At 46.4% G+C, this 27,954-nt stretch overlaps 1 protein-coding gene across 2 annotated transcripts; it reads right to left on the reverse strand.

Moving 5' to 3' along the window:
- Positions 1–2: 2 nt before the first annotated feature.
- On the reverse strand, positions 3–26,892 carry CYTH2 (cytohesin 2). 2 transcript variants are annotated; one of them, XR_004540884.1, is made up of 13 exons: positions 26,618–26,892; positions 16,176–16,323; positions 15,838–15,904; positions 15,504–15,622; positions 14,895–14,975; positions 14,462–14,574; positions 14,190–14,338; positions 6,918–7,030; positions 5,890–5,968; positions 4,040–4,111; positions 3,736–3,890; positions 537–2,375; positions 3–503 (listed from the first exon to the last, which is right to left on the reverse strand). XR_004540884.1 is itself a non-coding variant. In XM_033961065.1 (12 exons), exons 1-12 carry the CDS (start codon positions 26,634–26,636, stop codon positions 2,270–2,272), a joined length of 1,218 nt encoding a protein of 405 aa, XP_033816956.1. In that variant the 5' UTR covers positions 26,637–26,892; the 3' UTR covers positions 3–2,269. The 2 variants fall into 2 exon arrangements, 1 of the variants encoding a protein (XP_033816956.1); XM_033961065.1 differs by having other exon boundaries at positions 3–2,375; positions 5,890–5,966; positions 6,919–7,030.
- Positions 26,893–27,954: the final 1,062 nt, after the last annotated feature.

Genomic DNA, 27,954 nt, shown 5'->3' on the forward strand with positions numbered 1-27,954 from the left:
GCTTCTACATCAGTTCATATTTATTAAAGTAGGTATATGTTAGTTTTAAATAATGACAAAAAATAAACAATAATTATAATGCAATCTAATGACACAGGTTGTCACCATGTGTCCTAGACAAAGGAACAACACTTCCCTCCTTTGGCACTGGTGTTTGTCCTCAACTGAAATTCCCAGTTCTTGGGAGCAGGTCAAGCTGAAGAGGGGGAATGAAAAGGATTTAGTACAGAAGGCTCCTTCCCTCGCCAAACTCTGGAATATTACAAAAGGGAATCCTGCCCTCTTTTGCTCAGACTACACAGATACTACTATAGAAAACTTTGACAAGCAGCAGACTTCCCACCGCCCTCAGCCCTATACAAACATTTGATTTTGTGCATCCGAGCCCCGTTTCTCATTATTGTACATACAGCATAAAAACCTATGCCATGCAGTTGTATTGCTATTGTCCAGTGTTGACACTTTTGTATTAACTTGTGGTTATAGCTAGCCTCTTAGCAAACCTGGGGTAAATAGGTTGTCCCACACCCCAGAACCTGTTTCATCCTTTCCTACATTTCATGAGTGCTTCCTTCTTAAAGACATGGCAGCAGCTGTTATTCAGACACTTTTCCAAGTAGGAACATCTCTGACCTTCAAAAGCCCTGCTGTCTATTTCTGGATAATACCCTTGACTATTCTGGCAGCCCATCTTGGGGATGAGAAGGATCTAGTGACGATACTCAATCTGCTAACCACATAACTACCCAGATAAGACAGAAAAAATGCTTTCCTAACTTTATCTGATTATTGGTACCCAGCCCAGTGGTGCCTGCCAGCCACGCCCTACCCAGAATCACTGTTTATAAAACTCCTGCCTGCTCTTATCCCTAAGATTACTGGTAGTAGAGCAGCATTTGCATATACCATTGCTAGTTTGATGCCACTGGTACACATGCCCTATGTCACTGGTCACAGCCAGTGTTGCACTCATTTCTATCCTAAAAAATGCTCCTCTTTATGGGGCAAATAGGGAAAGAAATATGTTGAGAGGTGTAAAGAAGAAGACAGGAGAATTCTTTTCTATGTTTCAGCCTGAATCTCCAGTTCTTACCAACTCCCTCTATGGACTAAGTCACTTTTTCTTCCTCTGTGTCAGTTGATCCTGTTGTAATTTTCAGTGTATTATAAATAAAAGCTTATGTAGGTGTGGGAGGGGTTGTTTCTAGCTGGGTATCACAGGACACATGGTCTCTCTTATATCTCTGACTTGTGAGTAAAAGCCCTCACATGAGCTAAGAGCACCTCATCAGGGTGGCTGTAGTTCTGATGCACACCCTAAAACAGCTTGAGGGGCAGTTTAGTATTTCTCTCAGCTTCTGCTACATGTTTTGTTGTGCAAGATACCGACAGGGCGCACCCTGCCTCCTGCTGCCTGAAGCAATTAGACTTCCGTACTTGCTGCATTAATAAAAGCTTGGTAGTGTCAAGAGTTGGGTTTCCGCTGCACTAGTGGGGAGAAAGGGTGGACCTGCGAAAGAGATGGGACCATTTCCCCCGTCATTTTGACTTTGTACAAGAGCGCCTGCGTGGAGAGAGGGGGATATGGAAACAAAGCCACCTGTTAATTTCTCTGCTCCTGTCTCCCTTTGGTAACTTCCTGCTAACCTGACAATGCCTTTCCTCTCTCTCAAAGCGTGGTAGTCACAGTACAGTGTCTGTGTTAAGCTTCTCTCTCTACCTTTCAGTCAGGTAGCAGAGAGGAGCTCCACTGGCCCTCTCTGAGCTGAGCCCCGAGATAAACTAGCAAGCAGTCTGAGTCGGAGGGGGGGGAGGGGGTTGACTTGGCTGTCACCAATAAACCACCCTTCAGGTAAAGGGCTTTTTGCCTTAAGGTGCAGTTACAAAGAAACTAAAATACAAAGAAACTAAAATACAAAAAGTGATTTGTTGAAATAAAACCCCAAAACACATTGAACAGATATTGAAAATTGAATGCAGAAACAGAAGTTGTTGGAAAGGGAAGGGCAGCATTGTCCGGTACAATGAACAAGCGTGAAGAGCTTGGTATCAGTCATGCACAGGGATGTGACAGTTAAGGCCTAGGCTTCACTTAGAGCCACACAGCAGTAGTGATGTGATCTCTCCCTCCACAGGCCAGTGGTCTTCTCGGGGAAGGTAAGAGTACAAAATTAAAGGTGCAGGTTAATACCCCTACTTTCCCCACAGGGGTTCTTCCAAGTTGTTCTGTCCTGGCTTCCTGCAGTTGTCTCCAGTCCTGCCATCAGGTTCACACCTGCTCTTGTGTCTCCTGCTGTTCCAGCTTCTTTTTCACTGATATTCTCTTCTTCCGAGCAGCTAGCATCTCATAGAAGGGGTCCACGCTCACAGCAGCCCTGCAGAATAGCAAACAGACAGAGTTAACCTGGACTAGAGGATCCCGATTCTTCTTGCCCCTGTGGCTAGTGAGTTAAGGATTTGTTTTAGCAGTAGGATGTGTGTGCTTCCCAAACTAGGCCTGGTTTTAAGATAACTGCAATGCATCTGGATTCTAACAAAGCCAGTATACGCACATGCACTGTGGTATCATGAAAATCCTAGTGGTGCCAGCTGTCTCTTCTCTGGGCTGGAAGCAAGCTTAAAAAACTTCTCTAACCTCGGCCATTTTTTCCATACTGTGTATCAAATTATTGTTGTTTTTCAGTAGAATACTCTGGTTTGTGAACAGTTGTGAAGGACCAAGGCCAGAGCGCACTGTTCTTTTTGAGATTAGTTTCCAAGTTTGTTCAAAAGTGTATGCTATCCAGACAAAATTTTTTAATGGGTAGGATATAGAGAGAAGGGGAAAAAGAGCCGAGGTAGATAGAGAAGTCTTTATTGGTGGTAAAACCGACGTTTGAGCCATCATGCTGTGGCTTCCTTCAGGGTATGCTGGGAGGGCTGCAGTTTGTCTTTATATATAGTAGGTCCACTGACACTGATTTGAGAACAGGGAGGTCCGTTGGTCATGAATTTGAATTTTGGTGGGAAAGTCTGTGATTCCTGTTCTCAATCAGGTCAGCCAACCCCATCGACCACAAGAGGGCATACGCTTAAAATCAGGGGCGGGAAATTTCATAACAACACCAGGAAGTATTTCTTCACTGAACGAGTGGTTGACCATTGGAATGGGCTCCCAGTGCCAGTGATCGAGGCCAGCCAGCGTGCAAGATTTCAAGAAAAAGTGTGATGCCCAAGTCAGATCTCTGCGAGGGTAGTGAAAAGTGATGCCATCAGAGTGTGACCCCTAGGTGGCTGGTTAGGAGGAGGGTTAATAGAGTGGGCAGACTTGATGGGCTATAGCCCTTCTCTGCCGTCATTTTCTATGTTTCTATGTTATATATAAAGACAAACTGCAGAACTCACTGCATACCCTAAAGAAGGCTACAGCATGATCGCTGAAACGTTGGTTCTACTTACCTGGACAACGCCAGCTGCAGAAGACTAAGAGAACAGATAAGTCTTTACTTTTTCGTCAGATTTCCTGGAGGTGAGGAGAGTGGGTAGCATTTTGTATGGGTTTTGGGTTGGGATGGATGGGCTGGAAAGCTGACTGGTATAGCTATGGTATATATCTAACATACAAGAAGTCTATTTGCTATGGCTCTTGGTGAGGAAGAGGAGGAGATCAAACATTACCAAACGAGAGAAGTAGAATGCACAGTAACAAATCAAAATGCTTCAACACCCCACCACCATCACATCAGCCCTCCTTACTTGATTGACTTTATCCACTCATCTTTTTCCTCTTGCGTGGGCGCCGAGATACGATACACGTTGTGGTTTCCTTCTACCACGCGTCCATCTGCCTCCGTCTTACAAGCTTTGATCAGCTGTCCCTTATTATTGGGGATGTATAGCTCAAAGCAGTTCTGAAAGATAGAAGCAAGCCTAATCTTTATTTACATACATCTGAAGATGGTAGGAAGAAGAGGAGAGGAGGACCCTAACTGAGCTCCCTCCCTCCCCACCACCACTAAGAAATTAGAAACGAAGAGGGAAGGTAGGCGAGAATCCTTACAGGTTTCCGGGGATCCTCTACTTCCCGAATACTGAGGTTCTCCAAGGGGATGATTCCTCTAGGCTCTTTGTCCTACAGAGAGATTGACAAAGGAGAAACAGGTTAACATTAAAAGAAGAGGATCTGAGCCTGGCAAATGGGACTACAGACACACACACAAACCCACACACTCATCTGGGGCCTCATAGCTGCTGCCTAAGGCACAGCCCTTCCGTGCTGCTCACTATTTTATAAACTCCTTATCATATTTCCACCATACTTAGATAACTATTTAATTCATCAATACGTACACTTCGCTCTCTACAGCAAAACCTCTTAGTGATTCCATCGATTAGGCAAATTGTGTACTCAAATATTAGAGATCGTTCTTTTCCAGTCACCGGCCCCCAACTCTGGAATGCCCTTCCAAATTACATTTGAACAAAGCACAATCTTGGGAACGTTTTAAAACATTACTAAAAACCTTCCTATTTATAGATGCATTTAACCAATGATTCGTAAAATGAGCTAAAGAGTTTTACAAAGACTAGTGTGAAACAAGGAGCACAAAATCAGCTTTTAACCCTTCATCTTTTGACTTTCTTGCCTTTACTATTGATATTGTAGCTCTACCTTTATCTATATTATCTTATCTATTAATTTTATATGTAAACCGCATAGATGTTCATCCATTCCGGTATATCAAGTGTTTAAATAAACTTGGAAACTTCCCTTCAACCGTCTATTCTTCAAGCTGAAAAACCTCAACATATTTAGCCTTTCCTTTATCATTTTGGTCACACTTCTCTGTACCTTTTCTAATTCCGTTATATGTTTGAGATGTACACAATTACTCAAGGGGCAGTGACACCATGAAGCGATACTCAAGGGGCAGTATGATATTCTCCGCTTTATTCTCCAGTCCTTCCCAAATAACTCCCGTTTGCTTTCTTGGCCTCTAGCACGTACTGAGCTGAGAATTCACAACAGTAACACCTACATCCTTTTCCTGGGGGGACATCCAGAATTGTTTGGCATTTCCACTCACCCAGTCATGCCAGGTCCTCCTGCAATTTCTCAGACTGTGTGCATTTTAAAAACTTTCAATAATTTTGTGCCATCTGCAAACTTGATCATTTCACTTATTTCCTTTTCTAGATCATTTATAAATATGTTAAGATCCCTGAGCACCAAATTTTATAAGAGAAATTACATTCCTGGATAAATTTAAAAGTAACTTGAAGGCCTTTCTTTTTAAAGATGCATTTGGTGTATAATAGTCCTTCTAAGGACGGTAATGGAAATCTGTTCCTTGCCATATTTTAATCATGTTAGCTTATCTTACATTATTCTAGACTATTTTTTTTGGTCCCCTTCCTTTTGTTAGTCCTTTTCCTCCTCTTTATACAAATTGTATTTCTGCCCTTCTCCATCCTGTATTGATAAGTTAATGTTTGTCAGTGCGTTTGATTGTTTGTAGCATTATTTGTAATTTGTTTTGTATGTAATTTGTATGTTCTTTTCATACTTTGTTTTTATATTATGTAAAACCGCTTTGAATTTTAATAAGGGTATATCAAATTTTTAAATAAACCTGATATTCACCTTTCTCCACAAAGAGAGACCATTTAATGTCACTGTTTCTTATCTTTAAATCGGTTCCTAATTTAGACAAAGACCCGACACCTAACCTAAGACATTTTAAATTCCAGAGCGTGTCTCATGAGGGACCTTTATCAAAACACCTTCTGAAAATCCAAACACGTTTATATCAACCCAGAAAGCTAACTCACACCTTCAAAAAATTCTAATAGATTATTTCTGCATAAATCCAGCCTCACTCATAAACCTCCCCCTTGCCAGAAACTCACTGTTGTGTATTCAAAATAATAAAGGCAGTTGTCAGTCAGGATGAACCAGCGTCTTTTCCAGGTCTTCACACGTCCACCTGCCGGGGAAAGAGAAAAAACAAACAAACAACGGGAGTAAGGGAGGCAGATGGAGGAGCATGAGTCCCTTCCTCACCAGGACACAGCAGAGGGCCAGGTCACGTGCACCTCTGGAGAGGGGAAAGCTGTTTCAGTGTGGAGAGAGAGGAGGAGGAGGAAATTTGGATGGACAGCAACAAACCCAAGAAAAGTCAACATCTGGATGGCTCATGACAAATCTTACAATTGTATATATATATATATATATATATATATATATATATATATATATTTTTTTTTTTTTTTTTTTAAATCTGTACCCCTTCCATTGCACAACTACCTCCGACTGCTGGGCAGCTCAGTGGTCCAGCAGAGGAATCGGCTAGCCTTTTGGAAATTTGATGGCGCATAAACAAAGTACTGGGGAAAGCGTGAGGGTGAAGGACAAGGCGCTACCTACCTCCTTGGGGAGTTTATTTTGAGCAGACGGGAGAGCGGGTGTCGTCAGCAGTGAAGCACGGGGTTTGGGGGTGGGGAGAGAGGAGCAGGGCAGAGTCAGAGACAGAGGAATAAGGGAAGAGGGGAGACAGGGGACAGAGAGAGAAAGAGAAGGAAACCGAGTTATATTAAAGTAAGCTGGAAAAACACAAGACACACAAAATACGTAGCAGGGTAGAGGAGGTAGTGGCTGTACCTCTCACGAGTCCCCTCTCTCATACAGTATGTTCCGCAATCCCCCCACCCCTCTTTTTAAAATGACCCTAAACATCTCCTAACTGTACCCAGCCCCTAACATCAGCCCACACATTGGTGCATCTAATACCTTTCCTGTGCCAGGTGGGCAAGGGATGCGGACGGCTCTTTGTCAAAGCAGGGAAAATTTGGGGATCCCTTTCCCACCCTCTTCAATTAGATGCACTCAGAAACGTGCTGTGGCTGAAAGTTTTGACAGGGGGTAGCTGTGGTGCTTACCTAGTTTCAGCAGCCAGCCCTCACGGTCAGGATTGAAGAAGGTGTGGGTCAGGTCGTTGCCGTCATCCTCGGGGATCTTGAAGGGCTCGTTCCGGATGCTGTCATAAAGATTCTAGGAGCAAAGCAGGTACTGGTGAGGGCAGCCAAGCCTTCTCACCTACCTACTGCGCGCAGCTGGTTCACTATGCTGTTACCTCCCTCTCACCCTCTCTCTGCCAATACGCAACTTTCCTTTTCTACATGCATGCGCCTCCGTCAAAATCTCCAACACAAGACAGAGCTAAACACTAGCACATTTCTATCTAATTAAGTACAACTCTGGCTTCTCCAGACTTGAAGATAGTAACTACAACTCAGTCGCATAGTGAGGGGGGGGGGGGAGGGCAGACTGTCCTGGGCATCGTCTTCATGTAGGGCGTCAGCACCTGCAGCTCTCCTTCTCTCCATGTACCTATTTAATTATTCGCCGGTGCAAACATAACTTCACTTCACATAACTTTAAGATCTATTTCTCAATATAATCATTCCATCTTTAAAAATAATTGGTACACGTCGTACCTCAATCTTTTCTGTGACAGCCCCTATGATTTGGAACACTCTTCCTTTACACTTAAAAATGGAAAAAAACTTACAAAAAAATTTAAAAGCAATTTAAAGTGCTTTCTTTTTAAAGATGCTTTTAACTGATCAACTGTGTTTTAGTAATTAATTTAATCTTGTTTCTTACATTTATTTTCCCAATTCCCTTTTGTGTTTACCTTAAATGTTTCTCACATTTTCTATACCGATTGTATTTCTCCCCCTCTTCCTATTCGTGTCCAGGGGCTTTTCGGTCCTTTTTACCCAGTACGTATTTGTTGTCAGTCATGTAGTTTTTATTATAATTCAATTAATAATAGATGTGTCATTACAGTAATGTAAGTTTTATTTGTTAAATTTTTGTCTAAATGTTAATTTTAAATTTTGTACAACGCTTTGTAGTTTCGAAAAAGCGTTCAATCAAAAATCTGAATAAACATAAACATAACGTCAGAAGAATGTCGAGGCTGGCGCAAGCAGTAAATTTAGTTATTTTAAAAATGTATATACCGCATGCAACTATGCAGTTTCCATATCACATACATAAAATCTTTCTCTATAATTATCACATACAACAGACATGTCTAAACAATGGAGAAATTAGGTTCTTACCTGCTAATTTACTTTCTTTTAGCTTCTCCAGACCAGTAGAGGTTAACCTTACGAATGGGTATATATCTAATCATGACCAGCAGGTGGAGACTGAAAACAAAACTTTGGGACAGTATATCCTAGCCCCTCCTCTCTATTTCCCTCAGTCTGCCGAATAGCCAAGCAGAACCAAGAACTGGAAAACAACAGAGAGAAAAAACAATACTCCGAAAGGAGTAACAAATAACATACCCAAAATGCTGTTGGAAAATGCAGAGGAGAAATTCCCGAAGGAAGAATGTCCCCACAGCTCGCCAGCTAAGCCAGCCGAGCCACAGCCGCTGTTCTTCAATTCTCCCCGGCCCTAGAAAAATACTAGAACCCGCAGCAAAAACCAAAAACTGCCCGCGCAACAGCCCCAACAACAACAACAACAGACAGGGTGGGGACCTCTACTGGTCTGGAGAAGCTAAAAGAAAGTAAATTAGCAGGTAAGAACCTAATTTCTCCTTCTTTAGCACTCTCCAGACCAGTAGAGGTTAACCTTACGAATGGGACGTACCAAAGCAGTCCCTCTCACGGGCGGGACCCCCGAAGGGCCGATACCAATACACGCTCACCGAACACCGCGTCCCGACGCGCCTGCACATCAACCCGATAATGACGAACAAAGGAATGCAAGGAAGACCAAACCGCAGCCTTACAAATATCCACTGGAGGCACGAGCGACGACTCAGCCCAAGAAGCCGCCTGACCCCGAGTGGAATGAGCCTTGAGAAACTCCGGAACAGGCTGCTGTTTCAGAAGATAAGCGGAAGCAATCGTCTCCTTGATCCAGCGCGCAATAGTAGCCTTAGAAGCGCCAGCTCCCCGACGAGGACCCGCCAGGAGGACAAAGAGATGATCGGACTTCCGGAATTCCTGGGTCCGCTGCACATAAGAGCGAAGGACCCGACCGACATCCAACTTGCGCAGCTGCCGTTGCTCAGAAGAGCCCTCCCGACCACCCAAGACCGGGAGAACCACCGATTGATTGACATGAAAAGGAGAAACAACCTTCGGCAGAAAGGAAGGAACAGGCCGCAAGACGACCCGCTCCCTAGAAAACTCCAAGAAGGGAGCCCTACAAGAGAAACCCTGCAGCTCAGAAACACGCCTAGCAGAAGTAATGGCCACCAAAAAGACCGCCTTCAAAGTAAGGTCCTTCAAAGAACAGACGTCCAAGGGCTCGAAAGGCGGACGCACCAAAACAGAGAGAACCAGATTAAGATCCCAAGAGGGAACCGAGGGCCGTAGGGGAGGCCTAAGCAACTTGGCCGCCCGCAAAAACCGAATCACATCAGGAAGAGCCGATAAACGCTGACCTGACACCAACCCTCGAAAAGCCGACAGGGCCGCAAGATGAACCCGGAGAGAAGACCAAGCCAGGCCTCTATCCAGGCCATCCTGCAAGAACTCCAGAATGTTAGGCAGAGAAGCGCGAAAAGAGGTCACTCCCCGCGCCCGACACCAATCCTCAAAGAGACGCCAAACCCGCACATAAGCCCGAGAGGTAGAAAGCCTCCGGGACCCCAACAGTGTAGAGATCACCTTGTCTGAATATCCCTTCTTGCTAAGGCGACCCCTTTCAAGAGCCACGCCATAAGACAGAAGGGAGACGGGTCGAACATGGGAATGGGACCCTGCATCAGAAGGTCGTCCGAGAGAGGCAGAGGAAGAGGATCCGCTACCAGGTGCCTCACCAGATCCGCATACCACGGACGGCGAGGCCAATCCGGCGCCACCAGCACCACCAAACCCGGATGGTGAACAATGCGAAGAAGCACTCTGCCCACCAGCGGCCAAGGAGGGAACACATACAACAGCCCCTCCGTTGGCCACTGCTGGACCAGAGCATCCAGACCCTCGGCCAGACCGTCCCTGCGACGACTGAAGAAGCGGGGCACTTTGGCGTTGCCACCCGTGGCCATCAGGTCCATCAGGGGCTGCCCCCAAGCCTGCACTATCAACTGAAACGCCTCGGCGCCGAGACACCACTCTCCTGGATCTAGGAAGTGACGACTGAGGAAGTCTGCCTGAACATTTTCTACTCCGGCTATATGAGAGGCCGAGAGGTCCAGCAGATGGGATTCCGCCCAAACCATGAGCAGAGCCGCCTCCTGCGCCACCTGAGTGCTCTTGGTGCCCCCCTGACGATTGACATAAGCCACCGCCGTGGCATTGTCCGACAGCACTCTGACCGACTTGCCCATCAACAGGGAGTGGAAAGCCAACAGCGCCAGACGGACCGCTCTGGTCTCCAACACGTTGATCGACCAGGCGGCCTCCTCCGCGGACCAGGTGCCCTGAGCCGAGTGACCCAAACACTGAGCCCCCCAACCCAAGAGACTCGCATCCGTCAGGAGCACCGTCCACTGCGGGAGATCCAGACCCACCCCCTGAACAAGGTGAGGGGTCTGGAGCCACCAACGCAGACTGCAGCGCGCCAAGCCTCGCAGGGGAACCGGAACATCCATCCCGTGCCTCTGGGGAGACCACCTCCGGAGCAGAGCATACTGGAGAGGACGCATGTGGGCCCGCGCCCACCTCACCACGTCCAGGGACGCCGCCATCGACCCCAAGACCTGGAGGAAATCTCGCGCCCGAGGACACCGGGACGCCAAAAGCAGGCGAATCTGAGATTGCAATTTGCTCACCCGGCCCTCTGGGAGGAAGACCTTCCCCAAGGAGGTGTCGAACAGCACCCCTAGGTACTCCAGACGCTGAGCCGGGACCAACCGACTCTTGGAAAGGTTGACCACCCAGCCCAGCGACCGGAGAAACTCCACCACCCGAGCAGTAACCCGGGAGCTTTCCTGCAACGACTTTGCCCGAATTAACCAGTCGTCCAGGTAGGGGTGTACCAGGATGCCCTCCGACCGCAAGGCTGCCGCGACGACCACCATCACCTTGGTGAACGTCCGAGGAGCCGTGGCCAGCCCAAAGGGAAGCGCACAGAACTGAAAGTGCCGACCCAAGATCGCAAAGCGCAGGAAACGCTGATGAGAGGCCCGAATGGGAACATGCAAGTAGGCCTCCGTCAGATCGAGAGAAGTGAGAAACTCCCCCGGCTGAACCGCCAGAATGACCGACCGCAGAGTTTCCATACGGAAAGAGGGAATCTTGAGAGCCCTGTTGACCCCTTTTAAATCGAGGATGGGCCGAAAGGTCCCCTCCTTTTTGGGCACCACAAAGTAAATGGAGTACCTGCCCGTGCCCCACTCCGGAGGGGGCACCGGAACAACTGCCCTGAGATCTAGCAAGCGCTGAAGGGTCTGGCGAAAAGCCTGCGTCTTCCCCGGAGTCTGACACGGAGAAGCGAGGAAAAAATCCGGCAGAGAGCGGGCGAACTCCAGGGCATAACCGTCCCGCACCACCTCCAGGACCCACCGATCGGACGTGATCTCGGCCCATTTGGGGAAAAATTCGCGCAGCTGAGCCCCCACCGGAACCAAAGGGGGCACCGGCAAGGCGTCATTGTGCAGGACGGGAAGCGGGGGAACCGGCGGAGGGATTCCCTGCCCCCCGACGGGCCCCCCGAAAGGGCTGCATGCGCTGGAAGAACCGACCCCGGGAAAATCCCGGAGACTGGAAAGAAGCAGCCCCACGCCCAGGGCGATACTTGCGAAAATCCCGCAAACGCCCCCTGGCCGCACCCCCCCGAGACGCCGGGCGGGCACGGTCCTCCGGCAGACGGGGAACTTTCGAGTCCGACAGAGTCTGAATCAACTTATCCAAGTCCTCTCCAAACAAAAACGACCCCCGAAAGGGAAATTTAGTAAGCTTAGCTTTGGACGCAGCATCCGCCGCCCAAGCGCGCAGCCACAACACACGCCTTGCGGCCACGCCAAAAGCCATAGACTTAGCCGATATCCGCAGCAAGTCATATAGAGCATATGAGAGGAATGAGGCCGCCATCTCAATCTTCGCAACCTCCTGATCCACCAGAGACCAGTCGTCAGACTCTCGATCCAAGACCCGCTCCGCCCACCGAAAAACGGCGCGAGCGAACAGTCCCCCACAAATAGCCGCCTGGACCCCAAAGGCAGAGACCTGAAAATTTTGCTTAAGGATGCTCTCCAATTTGCGCTCCTCAGGGTCCCGCAAGGCAGAACCGCCCTCAACAGGCACGGTATGCCGCTTGGAAATTGCCGAGACCACCGCATCCACGACTGGCGAAGCTAACGTAGCCCGATCCCCTTCAGGAATGGGATACAGGCGAGCCATGCTGCGCGCCAGCCGAAACGGCGTCTCCGGCGTTTTCCACTGCTCCAGAATAATATCCCGAATATCCTGATGCATAGGAAAAGAGCGGGAAACGGAACGGATCCCCCGTAACAGGGGGTCCCCCACACGCGGAGTCTCCGGCGGCGCGTCCTCAAAACGCAAAACCGAAGAAACCTGTTGAATAAGGTCAGGCAGCTCATCTTTCTGAAAAAGGCGCACCACGGACGCCTCGTCACTGGAGAACGGGAAATCCGACAACCCGCCGCCAGCTTCCGTCCCCTCCAGAGAGTCCTGGAACTCCTCAGAAGGGTCCAGGTCCTCCTCCAGACCGACCCGTTCCTCCGACCACAAATTCTCGTCCCACGACACCCGCGGACGCTTGGACAAGGGAGGCGGCGGAGGGGACGTCACGCCAGACGAAAGAGGCAAAGCCGCAGGGAGCGCGGAGGAAAACCCACCCCCCGAAACCCCCTGGGCGCAACCGGGACCCCCAGCCGCCTGAAAATAGGCTCTGCATAAAGAAAAGAAAAATTCAGGAGAAAAAACCCCCCGAGGGTCCCAAGGGACTCCCTGCCACAGCAGGGGACCCAGCAGAACCTTGCCCCTGCATAGTCAAAACAGGGGGAAGGTCACCTGAGGTGGAAGACAAAATGGAGGGGCCAGACAGAGAAGATGGCGGTTTTCCCGCCAAAAAAGCTCCCTCCATAGCCTGAAGCGGCTGAGAGACCTGAATAGTCTCAGCCGCTAAAGCAGGCAAGCCGGCATCAGCTGTCAAAAAATCAGCTGAGAGGGAATCCTTCGGGGAATCCCTCCGTGGGCGGTTGTGGAAGACCGGGCTTCCCCACTGCTCCAAGCCGACTCGCGAGGCACCATCGGCGGGGAGCTCTGGGCGCCTGCAGCCGCTGCCGACGGAGCTCCACCACCTCACCGACCCAAACCGCCGAGTTCAGGCCGGCCGCGAGTGCCTCGCGGCTGGACTAAAATTGTGTCCTACTCCCCCGGAGAAGGGCACAATTGCTCCATACGCGACCTAGCTATAAAAAAGTGCTGGTTACATGAAAAAATACAGTAAAATACAGTTTTCTTAAAGGGAAACAACCCTTCAGACCAGCACTACCTCAGGATTTTTTTTTTTTTTTTTACAGAACAGACTCCACAGGCTCTCGAAGCAATATGCCTTGCTTGACTTAGGGGGCAAGGCTTACTGCTGAGGCTCCTCTAAAAAAATGTGGGGAGGTGGAGGAAGTGGGGGGAGGGACCCCGCTCGTGACCCGCCGGGTTTGACACCCCCGAGGTCGGACGAACCCCCAAACAGAGTCCGTCCAAGCTCCGTCCGGCTAAAAACAGGGACAATAAACCCCCTAAACAAATTCCAACAGCCCTACCAAGGGAGATGGGTACAGATCACTCAACACCTGCTGGAGACTGAAAGAAGACTGAGGGAAATAGAGAGGAGGGGCTAGGATATACTGTCCCAAAGTTTTGTTTTCAGTCTCCACCTGCTGGTCATGATTAGATATATACCCATTCGTAAGGTTAACCTCTACTGGTCTGGAGAGTGCTAAAGAAATCATTAATCATCCCTGTTATATAAACAGGGATAGAGCGCAAATTCAATCAATTCAGAAATACAAGCAAGCTTTAACTCATACATTGCTGTCAAAAAAATTCTAAAAGGGGACAAACATTTCAAGAGGTATGCAGGAGGCTTGGGGCACTCAAGTGAGGGGAGGGGGCACATGGCACACTGATGACAGGCGCCACCGCCTCAGGTACCAACCTCCCTCGCTACAACTTTGCCAGCAGAGAAAGAGATCCTGGCCATCCACACTTACTCGCAGCAGCTCTTCTGGTAGGTCCCCTCCGTCATTGATACCGCGGTTCATGGAGATAAAGCGCTCCACCCCGGGCTTATCTCGCACATTGGGGTTGTGCAGGCTGGTGTTCAACATGATGACGGCAAAGGACAGGACATAGCAGGTGTCTGACAGAGGGATAAAAGGGTGTACATGTTAGGGCATTGCACACACGTGCTTGCCCGACTGCGAGTGGACCCTGCGGCCCTCAGGTACTGAGTTCTTTCATTCAAAAGGCAGAGAAGATATACCTGTAGACTGAAACACCCCTGGGTTACACAGGCAGTATCTCTGCGCAAAAGCCTCCATCATCCGGTCAATTTTTTGGGCCTCACCAGGCAGGCGGAAACTCCACAAGAACTGCCTGTGGAAAAAAAAGAGCAGAATGCTTGAGGGAGAACGCAGAGCAAAGGAAGCAAACTCTCTTCATAAAAAGCAAATTATCCCCTCTTCTACATGTGAGGCAACTACAAGCCATCCTTTTACTACAAAGAGAATTCTTTTAAACATGTGCTGAAGAGACAGGATGGCTTTATACAGGAAATAAGAACAAGAAGTGGTTATAATAATCACTCCTGGGCCCTCTGTGGTGCGACACATTACCCAATTGCTTCCTCCCTCCCTCCCTTTCAAGTATGTTGACGGCAGTAGAGAAACATCCCCTGTAACCCTCCCTCTACTCACCGCAGGGCTTGCACCAAGTTCAGGTCTGTGAATTCGTGCAGGTCCACAAAGGCATGCAGGACAGCAATGTTAAAGTCTTCCCTGTAAGAGAACACAGGATCCATTTGCAAAGGGTCAGAGGAGGAAAAGCAGCACAAGAGTATCAAGATTCCAGGAGGCTGCAGCCGAAATCTGATGTGTGTATGTAGAGGCAGCGGTAGCCGCTGTCCTGCTTCTGACAGAGAGCATTGCGCTGGAGGGGCAGAGAGAGAAGCAGGTGTACCCGGTGTTTCCCTTCTATGGTCTTTGCTGTCTGCTTCTCAATAACATCTTCCCATCTGCTTCCCAATAAAAAGATGCAGCCTGCATCCGCCCAATCCTTTGTTCTGACTTGTCTCTCTGCCCCCACTCCTTTACGGAGAACAGGCACCATAGAATTAAAACTGCTTATCAATATCAGCTTTACCATCTTTATATCGTACAGTGGGTGGAAAACGATCAAGGAGGAATGATGAAAACAGGACTGCCACTTAACTTGCTGGACCGCCACTACTATGGATTTGGGAGATCGGGTCAAGAATTAGTTAGGTGCGAGAACTCCTCCTCTGATTCAAATTCGCTTCTCCTCACCTCTCTCCCAGGTAATCCCCGATGGCTGTCTTGTTCAGTCCTTCACCTTTGTAGAGAAAGCGAGCAATCTCCTCCGGTGTGTATCTCACCAGTTCATTCTCCACCAAGTATAGGATCCCCTGCCAGAAAAAGAACAAACCGATGCAGGTCAGAAATGGAGAAGGGATGGTGCCCATTCAGCACTGTTTTTAGAAGACTCCAGAGAGAGTGGGAGGCTCATTCTCCCACTGCACTACCAAGATGCCACTGAAGGGGAGTGAAGGATATGCTTTGCTCCACTGGCTACTGGGGTACTGGCATGAATATATCACATGGATGTGTGATTTAGCCCTACCTTCTTCGGATCCATGTTGAATTTTTTCCTCCCCATGCCAATCTTCCGGTTTCTCTGCAAAGTTTTGCTATGGGTAGGAGAATAAAAGAAAAAGTTTAAAAAAACAAAGAGAGAAGTTAGATCTTACCTGATAATTTTCTTTCCTTTGTAGCCTCACCAACCTCCAACTCTGAAGCTTCCCAGATTCCTTTCTAATCTCCTGCCACAATGGAAGCGTACATGAGACCACAGAAGAAAGAGATCTGCATGTTAAGCCTTCCTGCCTATTCCTCCACTTGCTCCACCACAACACAGTTTGTGTTACTGGCTTGTGTTCTGCACCCCTCCCCCTATCTCACCTGCCCTCGTTAGCTTCCAGCCCTTCCACTTCGCTCATGGCATCGCTCAGCTCATCCCGGAGCCTCTGGATCTCCACCAGCAGCTCCTGCTTCCTGCGCCGAATGTTCTCCAGTTCAATGCGCTCCTCTGGGGTGAGGTCTGCGGGGACTGGAAAACAAGGAGTAGACAAGAGTTACAAATCCTCAGCCAGGATTTATAATGATGACACATAGTAAGCAAGGATCCTTTGTCTCTTTGGGCAGAAAAGCGGCCACATCAGTCTGGATGTGCAAGCTTAACAAGCAGCAGCTACGTTATAGACCATTGTTTTTCAATGCAACGTCCAGCCATTCTGGCTTTTTTCAGCTATGCTCTGCCTTTCTACCCAAGCTCGTAACAGAAAGGGGGACGTGGATGGGAGGAAGGGCCATATGCTTGAAGGACAAGGCATTTCTCAATGGCCAAAGAAAATGTATTTGGAAATACCTGCTCCTTGAGGATACACCCACTAAGTTTGAAGGCGGGCTGGTTAGCAATGTTGTGGCCCTCACATGGGAGGATATTTAATGACCCTTCTTCAGCTCGTTTGGATCCAAGTGGCCCTGATTTAAAAATTAGTTGGCGACTGCCAGGTGTGACAAGATGGTGGCAGTGTGAGAATCGCTACGGAGCAATGAGAAGATCTGATGATCACAGGCACCTTCCACTGAAACGTTTTACCTTGCTTTGCTTTTCTGATGCCGCATTCAAAGCAGAAGGGAGTGATAAGGACCGTACCTTCGCCAGCCCTTTCTTCAACATCCATCCAGCAAACCGTCGACCGCTTCTTTGCAGCTCTACCGATGGGTACTCAAGCTACCGGAGGAAGTGACCCAGCTTTGGGTGAAGGTGGTGGAGACCTCTTCCCCTTTCGGGGTTCAAAATATCTTTATCCCCTCTGGTTCAATCTAACCCCGTGTGTCCAGCCTCTGCTGGGGCTCAGTTGCAGGAGAGCTATGATCCCAGAAGGGAATCAATGGTGTTTCCTGGCGAGGGTGCTGAGCCAGCAATGGCAGGGCAGCTGAAGAAACCAACAGAGAGAGAAGGAATTAACCCCGCTCCCACGGAGGCTCCTTAGGAGACATTTGGTTACTCCTACAATGGCTGGAGACTGCAATGGCCAAAACTACTGAGGATGTAACAGATATTAACTCTAAGATTGACACTCTTACTAAAACTGTCGACTCAGTAAAAATGGATTTCTTAAACCAAACCAAACAGATGCAGGATGATATACAGCAGCTGCAACTGTTTAAAATAGCAACAATCAAAGATAATTCCTTGATACATAGAAAATAAGAACAAACTGAAAATCATAATAGGAGATTAAATCTTCGCATTTTGAATTTCCCAATTTCACCTGGAACTCCGCCTATAGATTTTTTCAAAAGATATCTAATTGAGAATTTGGAAATTTCCCCTGACAATATTCCTCCTTTAAACAAGATTTATTACCTACCTCAAAGAGAAACGGAGAAAAATAATGGACGAGAGAAACAGATTGATTTTGGTAATGTTACTGCTTTTTTGAACAAACTTTGAATTCAGACACTGAAAGAGCTACGCTTCTAACATCTTTTGTTTTTGAGCAAGATCTAAATATGATTTTAAGATTATTCTTTTAAGAATTCTCAAAAACTATTTGGAGAGCAACGGATTTGGATTTATCCAGATGTTTCAAAAGTTACTCAAGAGCGAAGGAAAGATTTCCTTTCCCTATGTCAAGAAACTCTTAAATTGGGGCTACGTTTCTATTAGCTTATCCCTGTAAATGTCTGGTGAGGTATTTGGGAATTAAGTACATATTTTTTTCTCCAGACCACTTGAAGGAATTCCTAAACGTCAAAAAGATCCATTAAGAACTGATTAAGAATGGATTACAATTAGATGGTAGCTGTGCCACACTAAGCTTTTTCCTTTGAATTTATTTTTAAATTAATGTCTCCAATATTATTTGATTATCACACCCCCTATATTGTGGTCTAAGGAGGGGATAACTTTGTATTTGCATAAGTTTTGTATAATTGGTAAAAATTGTTTCTTTCTCTGTATTGCATGGAACAAGATTATTCTTGTGAATTGAAGTGAAGATTCAATAAAGAAATAAAGTTTAAAAAAAAAAAATAAATTAGTTGGCGACATTATCTAGCGGAGGCAATTTGCCAAAGCTCCCCCCTTAGCAGATTCAAATTTGTTAGTTCCAGCTTCTAGACACCCTGCTGGTGTGGAGTGAGTTCAGATTGTAAGGCAGCAATGTGGCTGCATTCCCCTACTATCTACAGAGAACTCCCACTACAGGTAAGCAACTTTACTTTCTCCACAGACAAGTGGGGCCGCTAGTTGGCGATTCTCTAGCTGTGGATCAACACAGGTGTTTCAGCTGTTGTCGATAGTTGACCCACAAAAGGGTGGAGATGATGAGAAGTTAGCAGGCAAAGAGACTTGCAAAGCACCATTTGGCCATAAGTAATATTTGCCAAGTTGGAGACCAGACAGTAATGCTCAGTAAACGTGTGAAGGGATAACCACACAGCAGCAGTGATGCAGTGGGATTATAAGAACATAAGAATTGCTGCTGTGGGTCAGACCAGTGGTCCATCGTGCCCAGCAGTCCACTCACGCGGCGGCCCTTAGGTCAAAGACCAGTGCCCTGAGACTAGCTTTACCTGCGTATGTTCTGGTTCAGCAGGAACTTGTCTTACTTTGTCTTGAATCCCTGGAGGGTGTTTTCCCCTATAACAGCCTCCATAAGAGCATTCCAGTTTTCTACCACTCTCTGGGTGAAGAACTTCCTTACGTTTGTCCGGAATCTATCCCCTTTTAACTTTAGAGAGTGCCCTCTCATTCTCTCTACCTTGGAGAGGGTGAACAACCTGTCTTTATCTACTAAGTCTAGTCCCTTCGTTATCTTGAATATTTCGATCATGTCCTCTCTCAGATAAAAATGGCTTGCTAGGAGGCTGGTGAGTCAGGGCTGCTGACGTTGAAGGTGACAACAAGTTACAACCCCCTACGACAACCTCTGTCACTCAGAGGTAGAAAAGCAAGCTTGCTTTCAGAGTATGGAGGGCCTTCTTCTGCTTGTGAAGAGTGTGGTTTTGGGAAGAAGGCCAGGAGGACAATCAGCTGATTCAGGTGGATGGTGGAGATGACCTTCGGAAGAAGTTTTAGGTAGATGCAAAGCAACACCTTCCTGTAAAGAAACTGCGTATTTAATCTGGTTACAAATTTATTTTGACACCTCATGCTATACTCAGGCCATACATAATACTAAGGGCTCCTTTTACTAAAGTGCGCTAGCGGTTTTAGCACGTGCTACATTGCCCCACGTGCTAACGCCTCCATAGAGCTAGCGTTAGTATTTTTTAAGTAGCACGGAGGTTAGCGCGCGCTAAAAATGCTAGCGCACCTTAGTAAAAGGAGCCCTAAGTTACCTTCAGCAAATGATTTAGCTCAGCATTTTGATTTAAAGATTAAAAATTTAAGAAATAATTGCTTGATAAATGATACTTATGAATACCAAATACTTAATATGCAAGGAAATGCAATACAAGTGGATATGATTTGGAGCTTCTTTCAAGATCCAGAATGGAGTAATTATAACAAATTATATAATAAGTATGTTAAATCATATTGTATTCTGGATTCTTGTCCACTGGAAGTTACGAAAGCAGCTCCTTTAGATTTTAAATTAAATTTGCTGAACAACTTGACTGACAATTTAAAAAATGGAAAATCGCAAAGAATCTCTAGCATTAATAACTAATTATAGACCAGTAGCATCCATTCCATTTTTTGTAAAAATTATGGAAGGGTTGGTCCATTTTCAATTAATGTTTAAGTTTAAGTTTATTAGGATTTTATATACCGCCTATCAAGGTTTTCTAAGCGGTTTTACAATCAGGTACTCAAGCATTTTCCCTATCTGTCCCGGTGGGCTCACAATCTATCTAACGTACCTGGGACTATGGAGGATTAAGTGACTTGCCCAGGGTCACAAGGAGCAGCGCAGGGTTTGAACCCACAACCCCAGGGTGCTAAGGCTGTAGCTTCAACCACCGCGCCTTTAACATGAATCTCAATCTGGTTTTAGACCTTTGTTTAGCACTGAGACAGTAATTGCAGCTATTTTGGACAATTTACTTTTTTTGTTCAGTAAGGGCCTTAATGCCTTGATCATGCAATTTGATACGAGCTCTGCATTTTATTTAGCAGACCACAGGAAATTGTTACAATGTTTGGATACTATTGGCATCAGAGGAGAGGCGTTAGATTGGTTTCGAGGTTTTCTTAATGTCTCGTATCTATCAAGTTCGTTTTAATTATGATCATTCCAACACTTGGAGTAATCCATCAGGTGTTCCGCAAGGCTCACCGTTATCTCCACTGCTCTTTAATGTCTATATGTCATTGTTAGGTGCACAATTGTACCAGTTGGGGATAAAATTATTTAGTTACGCAGATGATTTTACAATCATTATTCCATTTACTACCTCCCTTTCTGAAATTATTCCTAAAGCAACAGAAGTATTGGTTTTGATGGAGCAATGGATGATTGAGTTCAAACTGAAGCTTAATTCGGAAAAAACGAAATTCTTTGTTGCTTCTCCTCATCCGTTTGATACGAAAACAACATCATTGTGTATCAATAAATTGAACTATCCCATTCAATCTATTATTAAGGTTCTAGATATTATACTGGATCAGGGTTTGACAATGAAGGATCAAGTGGACTCTGGTCAGAAAGGGTTTCTTCACTCTTTGGAAGCTCCGGTCTATTAGGGCATATTTTGATGCTTCCTCATGTAGAGTTTTGGTGCAATCTCTCATATTGAGCCAACTTGACTACTGCAATATTGCCTATTCAGCAATTTCTCAGAAAGCAGTTTCTCAGAAAAACATGCAACGACTGCAAATAGTACAAAATGCAGCAGTCAGGTTGATTTTTGGGCTGAAGAAATATGATCATGTAACATCTTCTTATCGAGTGCTGCACTAGCTGCCAATGGAGGCGCGTGTGACAGCTTTGAGACTCATCTACTCATTGAAAAAACATGACCACATCACTGAAGCCTTCATCAACTCACATTGGCTTCCAATCCAAGAAAGAATCCAATTCAAATTCTACTGCATATTATTTAAAACCCTACACGGAGACAGCCCATCATACCTGAACAATCGCCTCATCCAAGCACCCACTACCAGACACAGAAAAACGCACTCCCCATTCATACCCCCCCCAATCAAGGAAGTAAAAAGAACAAAACTACACGACGGCCTCCTAGCCACTCAAGCCGCAAGGCTGGACAACCAGATCTCCAACCTTCTGATGACCACCCCAGACTATAGGACGTTCAGAAAAGAAATAAAAACCACACTTTTCAAGAAATTCCTGAAGCAGCAATAACACCACGACCTCTTAGTAACTCTAAAACTGACATTTGATCTACCCATTACTGCACTAATAATAACAAAAGAATCTCCACTCTGACCACCTATTAACTCTCTTACAAACCACCTCACCCTCAACAACCCGCTAAATGTTTATAAGATCTACAACTTACCTCTCTAGCTAATCATTGTAACTCTGTTTTTTTAAATTAACCTTTTGTAATCCGCCTTGAACCGCAAGGTAATGGCGGAATAGAAATCCCTAATGTAATGTAATGTAATGTAATGTTTTGTTTGGTTTAGCTCCTAAAAATTTAACTGAGCTTTTCTCTTTTGCAACCAATAAACATAAGAGAAGCTCACATTTGCACTTTGTTTCCCCACCTGTTAGAGGATGTAAACTTAAAAAAACATCACCAACATCTTTTCTCATATTAGGTAGCAACATGGGGCAAGGATTTAGAACAACTGCTTCTGCTTACTGATATTTACGGGGGATTTAGAAAACATCTAAAAACATATTTGTTCTCGAAATATTTAGGTAGCCGATTTGTAGGAATTTTATTATGCATTACTCAGATTTTTAGGATATTAGCTCTTTTTACTTATTATATTCTTTTTTAACTATTGTAAACCGCATCGAACTTTACAGTTTTGCGGTATATAAATTATTATTATTAGCCAAGGTAAGTCATTACAGCCTGCAGTTTGCTGATGCGTCTAGCCAACATGATGGCTTAACAGAAACACTGTTTTCTAAGTGAGATGCTTGAGAAGATGAGGCCGTGAGGCTCAAAAAAATGACTGCATGAGAGAGGCGAGGATAAGTTCACAAGCTGGTAGCAATTAGTGCAGTGAAGAGCAGACCTACATTAATCCACTCATGAAACATGTAATAAAGAAATGGACTAAAAAAGATTTGCTTAATTTCCTAAAAGAGAAGTCCATAGGCCATTATTGAGATAGATTTGGGGAAATCCACTGCTTATTCCTAGAATAAGCAACATAAAATCTGTTTTACTCCTTGGGATCTAGTTAGGTACTTGGGACCTGGGTTGGCCACTGTTGGAAACAGGATGCTGGGCTTGATGGTCCTTCGGTCTGACCCAGTATGGCAATTCTTATGTTCTTAGAGGGCCCTGCTGTCAACTAAGTCACAGTAAGCAGCGATGGCAGCCAAGTGGAGGCGGACAGGTTTGAAAACTCGACTCAAAGTCCCAGGAGATGTCAATGTCCAGGGAAGGGATAAGAGAATGGATCAAGATCCCCAGAGTCTGCTTATTTGTTGAAGCGGGTCTATTTGAAACCATAGGAGGAATGTGTAGAGGGCTTGCAAGCTGACAGGATGATAGCTTGATTTAGAGCTAGTGTGAATTGGCTTACATAGCTCCATTCAAGCGCCACACAGTAGGGAGAGGGTATGCAGGCTGATGAAAAAAAGTCGTGCTGTTGGGAAGGGTTGGCGAGGAGGGCAGGCTGATCTGCTTACATGGATAGAAGGAGCAGGCCAGAGCTATCTGGGCTATCTACGTGCTACAAGGATGAGCTGGGTCTTGTCCTGTCGAGGAATGCCTTTCATGATCAGAGTGAAGGCATATTGGAAGCTGTTGTGCCAAGGAAAAGTGAAGGCCTCAAAATGAATACCTGCATGCATCTAGCCAGATGGAACAGAAGCAGTAGCATTTTGCATTGTCTGCTGTAGCAAAAATTTGATGTTGGTAGATCCAGGTGTACGAGACCTCCAAGTCAAGAGACTATTTGTGCAGGTCATTTCCAGCCAAGGTTTGTGAGCTGATTCTGCTCTCTGGGGAGATAGGAGGCTTGTATCGTGACTGAAATGGCTACTGTCATAAGAACATAAGAATAGCCTTAATGGATCAGACCAGTGATCATCTAGCCCAATATCCCGTCTTCATGGAGGCCAATCCAGGTCACAAGTACCTGGAAAAACCCAACTAGTAGCAGTATTCCATGCTACCGATCCTGGGCAAAATGTGTGTCTCAACAGCAGTTTATGGACTTTTCCTCCAGGAACTTGTCCAAACCATTTTTAAAACCAGCTACATTACCTACTCTTACCACATCCTCTGGCAACACATTCTAGAATTTAACTATTCTTTAAGTGACAAAATATTTCCTCCTATTTAAAAGTATTACTAAACTAAACTAAACCTTAGGTTTGTATACCACACCATTTCCGCAAGCGCAGAGCTCGGCACGGTTTACAGAGGTTGCGAGGAAAGGAACTACAAAGAAGGGATATAGGAGAGGGACTGAGAAGATAGAGAGGGACAGGGTGCTAGAGAACGGGAGGAGATTAGATTTTTGAAAAGAGCCAAGTTTTCAAGTGTTTGCGGAAGGATTGGAAGGAGCTAGAATTTCTGAGCGGGGATGAGAGGTTGTTCCAGAGTTCTGTGGTTCTAAAAGGGAGGGATGTTCCAAGTTTTCCTGCGTGGGATATACCTTTTATAGATGGGAAAGAGTTTCAATTTTTGGGAGGATCTAGTAGAGAGCGGGTTTGAGGAATTCCAAAGGAGTGGGATAACGGGAGGAAAGACGCCATGTAGAATCTTGAAGGCTGTGCAGGCACATTTATAGGGGACTCTGGAGTATACTGGGAGCCAGTGAAGCTTGGAGAGGAGTGGGGAGACGTGGTCGAACTTTCCTTTTGCGAAAATAAGCTTGGCCTCGGCGTTCTGAATTAGCTGGTCTATGGAGGTTTTTCTTAGTTAGGCTTATATAGATGGAGTTGCAGTAGTCCAGTCTAGATACAGAGTGCTTCCCTGCAGAATCCCGCTTGCTGACACGGCTATCTGGTTGTCAGTTTGGGGGTGAATGTTCAAAGGATGAGTAAAATTGCCCTTATCTCCAAGAGAATGATATGGAGGTGAGCTTCATGGGCCAACCAGGGGCTTTGTGTTTTGAGGTCAAGGAAGTGAACTTCCCAGCCCGAAGCGGAAGTGTCAATCATTAGGATGAGTTGGGGAGGTACTCAAAAAGTGGTTAGAGTCCAAGCACCATCACAGAAGTGTTCATTTGATGTTGAGTGGTTGAGAGCTCTGTGTCCAATGAGTTTGAGGTGCCTCTGGAGTCTGGTGCTGGAAATGGAAGATGGTCTCAGCTGAAGCTGTATAGACTCCCTGGAGATGCAGAGATCGAGGCTGCCCTGTCTCAGGGAAGAAAGGCCTGTGCCAATCTGATGTAAAGCACAGCCCCAAAGAAGGGGTAAAGACTTTTGGACCTCCAAGTTGGATTTGGAGTTGGTGAGGAAGCCAAGCCGCTGCAGGAGTTCTGTGGTAGCGTGGACAGTATACAGAACTTTGGCTTTGGTTGAGGCAGTGATGAGCCAGTTATTGAAATAAGAATAAATGAAAGGACCTCGTTTCTGTAGATGAGCGACCACTGCTGCAAAGCACTTGGTAAACAGCCTGAAGGCAATGAAGGAACTGTGTAATGGAAACGGCACTGGAGGAAACTGAAACAACGGAATGGCCAGTGCTATGGGCGGATGGGAAAGTGAACGTACACATCCCTCAGATCTAATAAAGCCAACCAGGCATCTGTGGGGTTGAGAATCAGATCGTGACAAAGAGTTCATTCTGAACTTCTCTCTCTTAATGAAGCTGTTGAGGTCAGAGATTTTCAGACTTCTTGAAAAATGGAGTAAAATTCCTGTCCCTGTTGCTCTGGTGGAACCTCTTCAACCACTTTGTTCCAAAGAAGGGAGTCCAGTTCTGCCTGAAGGAGGTCATAAGGGATGTATGGTGGCCCCTGCGGGGGATGCTTGGATGGGTGTTGAGAGAGGAGTCCAGTTCTGCCTGAAGGAGGACAAGGAGGTGATAAGGTAGGGGTGTCAAAGTCCCTCCTTGAGGGCCGCAATCCAGTTGGGTTTTCAGAATTTCCCCAATGAATATGCATGAGCTCTATTAGCATACAATGAAAGCAGTGCATGTAAATAGATCTCATGCATATTCACTGGGCAAATCCTGAAAACCTGACTGGATTGCAGCCCTCGAGGAGGGACTTTGACACCCCTGTGATAAGGGATATATGGTGGCCCCTGCGGGGGATGCTTGGTTGGGTGTCGAGAGAAGTTTGGTTTGTATTTCCTGGTCATGATGAAGACAACCCACTGGTATCAACAGCCGCAACCCCAGGTCTCTGTATATATGGTACAACCCCAATTACTTCTATAGGTGGCATAATTCCCTCTACCCTCCAGTCTTTCAGTTTCCCCCATCTCTTCTATAGATGGTATAATCCTGCCCTAAAGATTTTGTACAGATGGTACAGCTCCAATCATTTCTAAAGGCAGTATAATCCCTTTTACCCCTAGCCTTGTTTAAAAGCAGATTGAAAACCCACCTTTTTTGATCTAGCCTTCAGCCCATAACCCTACTCCCCACTGCCCTCCAAACCAGCCAACGTCCATGACATCCTTTTTGTCTGCCTCTTGGAAACTTGGGACTGTCACTATCGTGACTCTCCACACCGCTGTGTACATCTGGTAGCGCTACAGAAATAATAGTACTGTAGTTAGTAGTAGTTTTTGTACACATGGTGCAGACCCCTCCCCCTGTCTCTTTTATAGCTGGTATAATCCTGCCCCTAAGCTTTTGAACAGATGGAACAGCCCCAATCACTTCTAAAGGTAGTATAATCCCATCAACCCCCAATCTTTCTGAAGATGGTACAGCTCCCCCCCCCCCTCTGTTCTATATGTGGTACAATCCTGCCTCAATCACTTTTACAGGCGTTATAAGTCCCTCTTCCCCTCAGTTTTTGCAGATAGTACAGCCCCTCTTTCCCCCAGTCACTCCTATAGATGGTACAATCCTTGTCCCCCCAGGTCTTTGTACTGATGGTTTAAACTTTAGCCCCTCTTTCACTCCCCCTGTATAGATGGCAGAACACACTCCCCAGCCCCTATTAGAGATAGTACGATCCCCCCTCCCTCAGCTCTTTGTGCGATGGTTCAACCCCACCCCCTCTCATTGACAGAAGCTTCTTACCCCCACCCCCTCCCCCTTACCATACATGGTATCTTCCATGGCCGCGAGCCCGGGGTGCGGTTCCAGAATCTTTCGCCGCCACGCAGCGCGACGCTTTATAACCAAACGACGCCCGCACGAGCCGTTCGGAAGCCCCCTTAGCCTCCGTTTAGCAATCACCGCACGCGGGAGGAGTAAATGGGGGCGGGCCGGCGCGAGCCCGGCTCTCGCGGCGGCGTCACGGCCCGCGTGCGCACCCTCCTAAGCTCTAGACGGAGAGCGGGACTCCAGCCAATCGGGGCTGGGTGGGGGGGGGGGCGAGGTCCCTGTCTGTTTTCGCTATCCCGCAGCCAATCAGAGACGAAGACGGCGGGCGGGAGACCTAGTTGAGAGAATGGAAAACGGGGAGACAATGGGGCAGAGAAGAACCAATCACGGATAAGCACAGAAAATGGTAGCCAATGAGGGAGAAGAAGAGGCGGGTCGGAGAGAGGGAACGGGTAATAAGTTAGCTGAGAGGAGGGGGAGGGGGTTATTGCTTCTTTGGCGGGCGTGTGGGAGGGTAGGTGGTATCTAGAGGGGAATAGTTGTCTAAGCTTTAGGCCTTTAGAGCAGTTTCTCAACGGGGTCCTGTGGTACCCCCCTTGCCAGTTTTCAGAATCTCCATAATGTATATGCATGAAAGAAATTTGCATATAATGAAGGCACTTTAGACAAATCTATGCATCTTAATTTGTGGATCACTCATGTTAAAAGGTTTCTATAAGAGGCTAAGAGCTAATTATGCTGTTTATCGGAAGTAGACCCACTCCCACCCCTTATGCTGCCCAACACATAATAGTCCACCTTCCCCTTCCCAATTCCAACCGATGTTAACTCCCTGTTTCAGCACTGTCTTGAACTGAAAGGTATGATGGGATATAAATAAAGCTATTATTATTATTGATAAGCCAGAAGAATGAGATGGCTTTAGATCCACTGTCTAACCTTAACAGGGCTACGCTTGTTTAAAGCAGGTTTAATTAATGGGGCATACAATAACTATTCAAAGAAATTTTGCCTCTCAATAACCTGATGCTTTTCAGTAGAGTGCACAGACTTGGGTCTCCAGAAGTTTTTAGTTCTAGCAATGAAAACCACCACTTAGAATAAGATACCATTATATTAGAAGTCCCAAAAGTGACTATGGGTAATAGAAATACAAAACCCTCTCCACACTACCAACGAAAAAGAAAGGATTATAAGAATTTAAAATGGGTCACATGTAAACACAACATTACCCTCAGAGGAGGAATACTTGCCAATAGAATACATTTATTTATTTAATTCATTTTTATCCCGTTCTCCCCGAGCTCAGAACAGATTACTGGTTAACATA

This window comes from Geotrypetes seraphini, chromosome 10 (assembly GCF_902459505.1).
Source record: "Geotrypetes seraphini chromosome 10, aGeoSer1.1, whole genome shotgun sequence".
Lineage (NCBI taxonomy): Eukaryota > Metazoa > Chordata > Amphibia > Gymnophiona > Dermophiidae > Geotrypetes > Geotrypetes seraphini.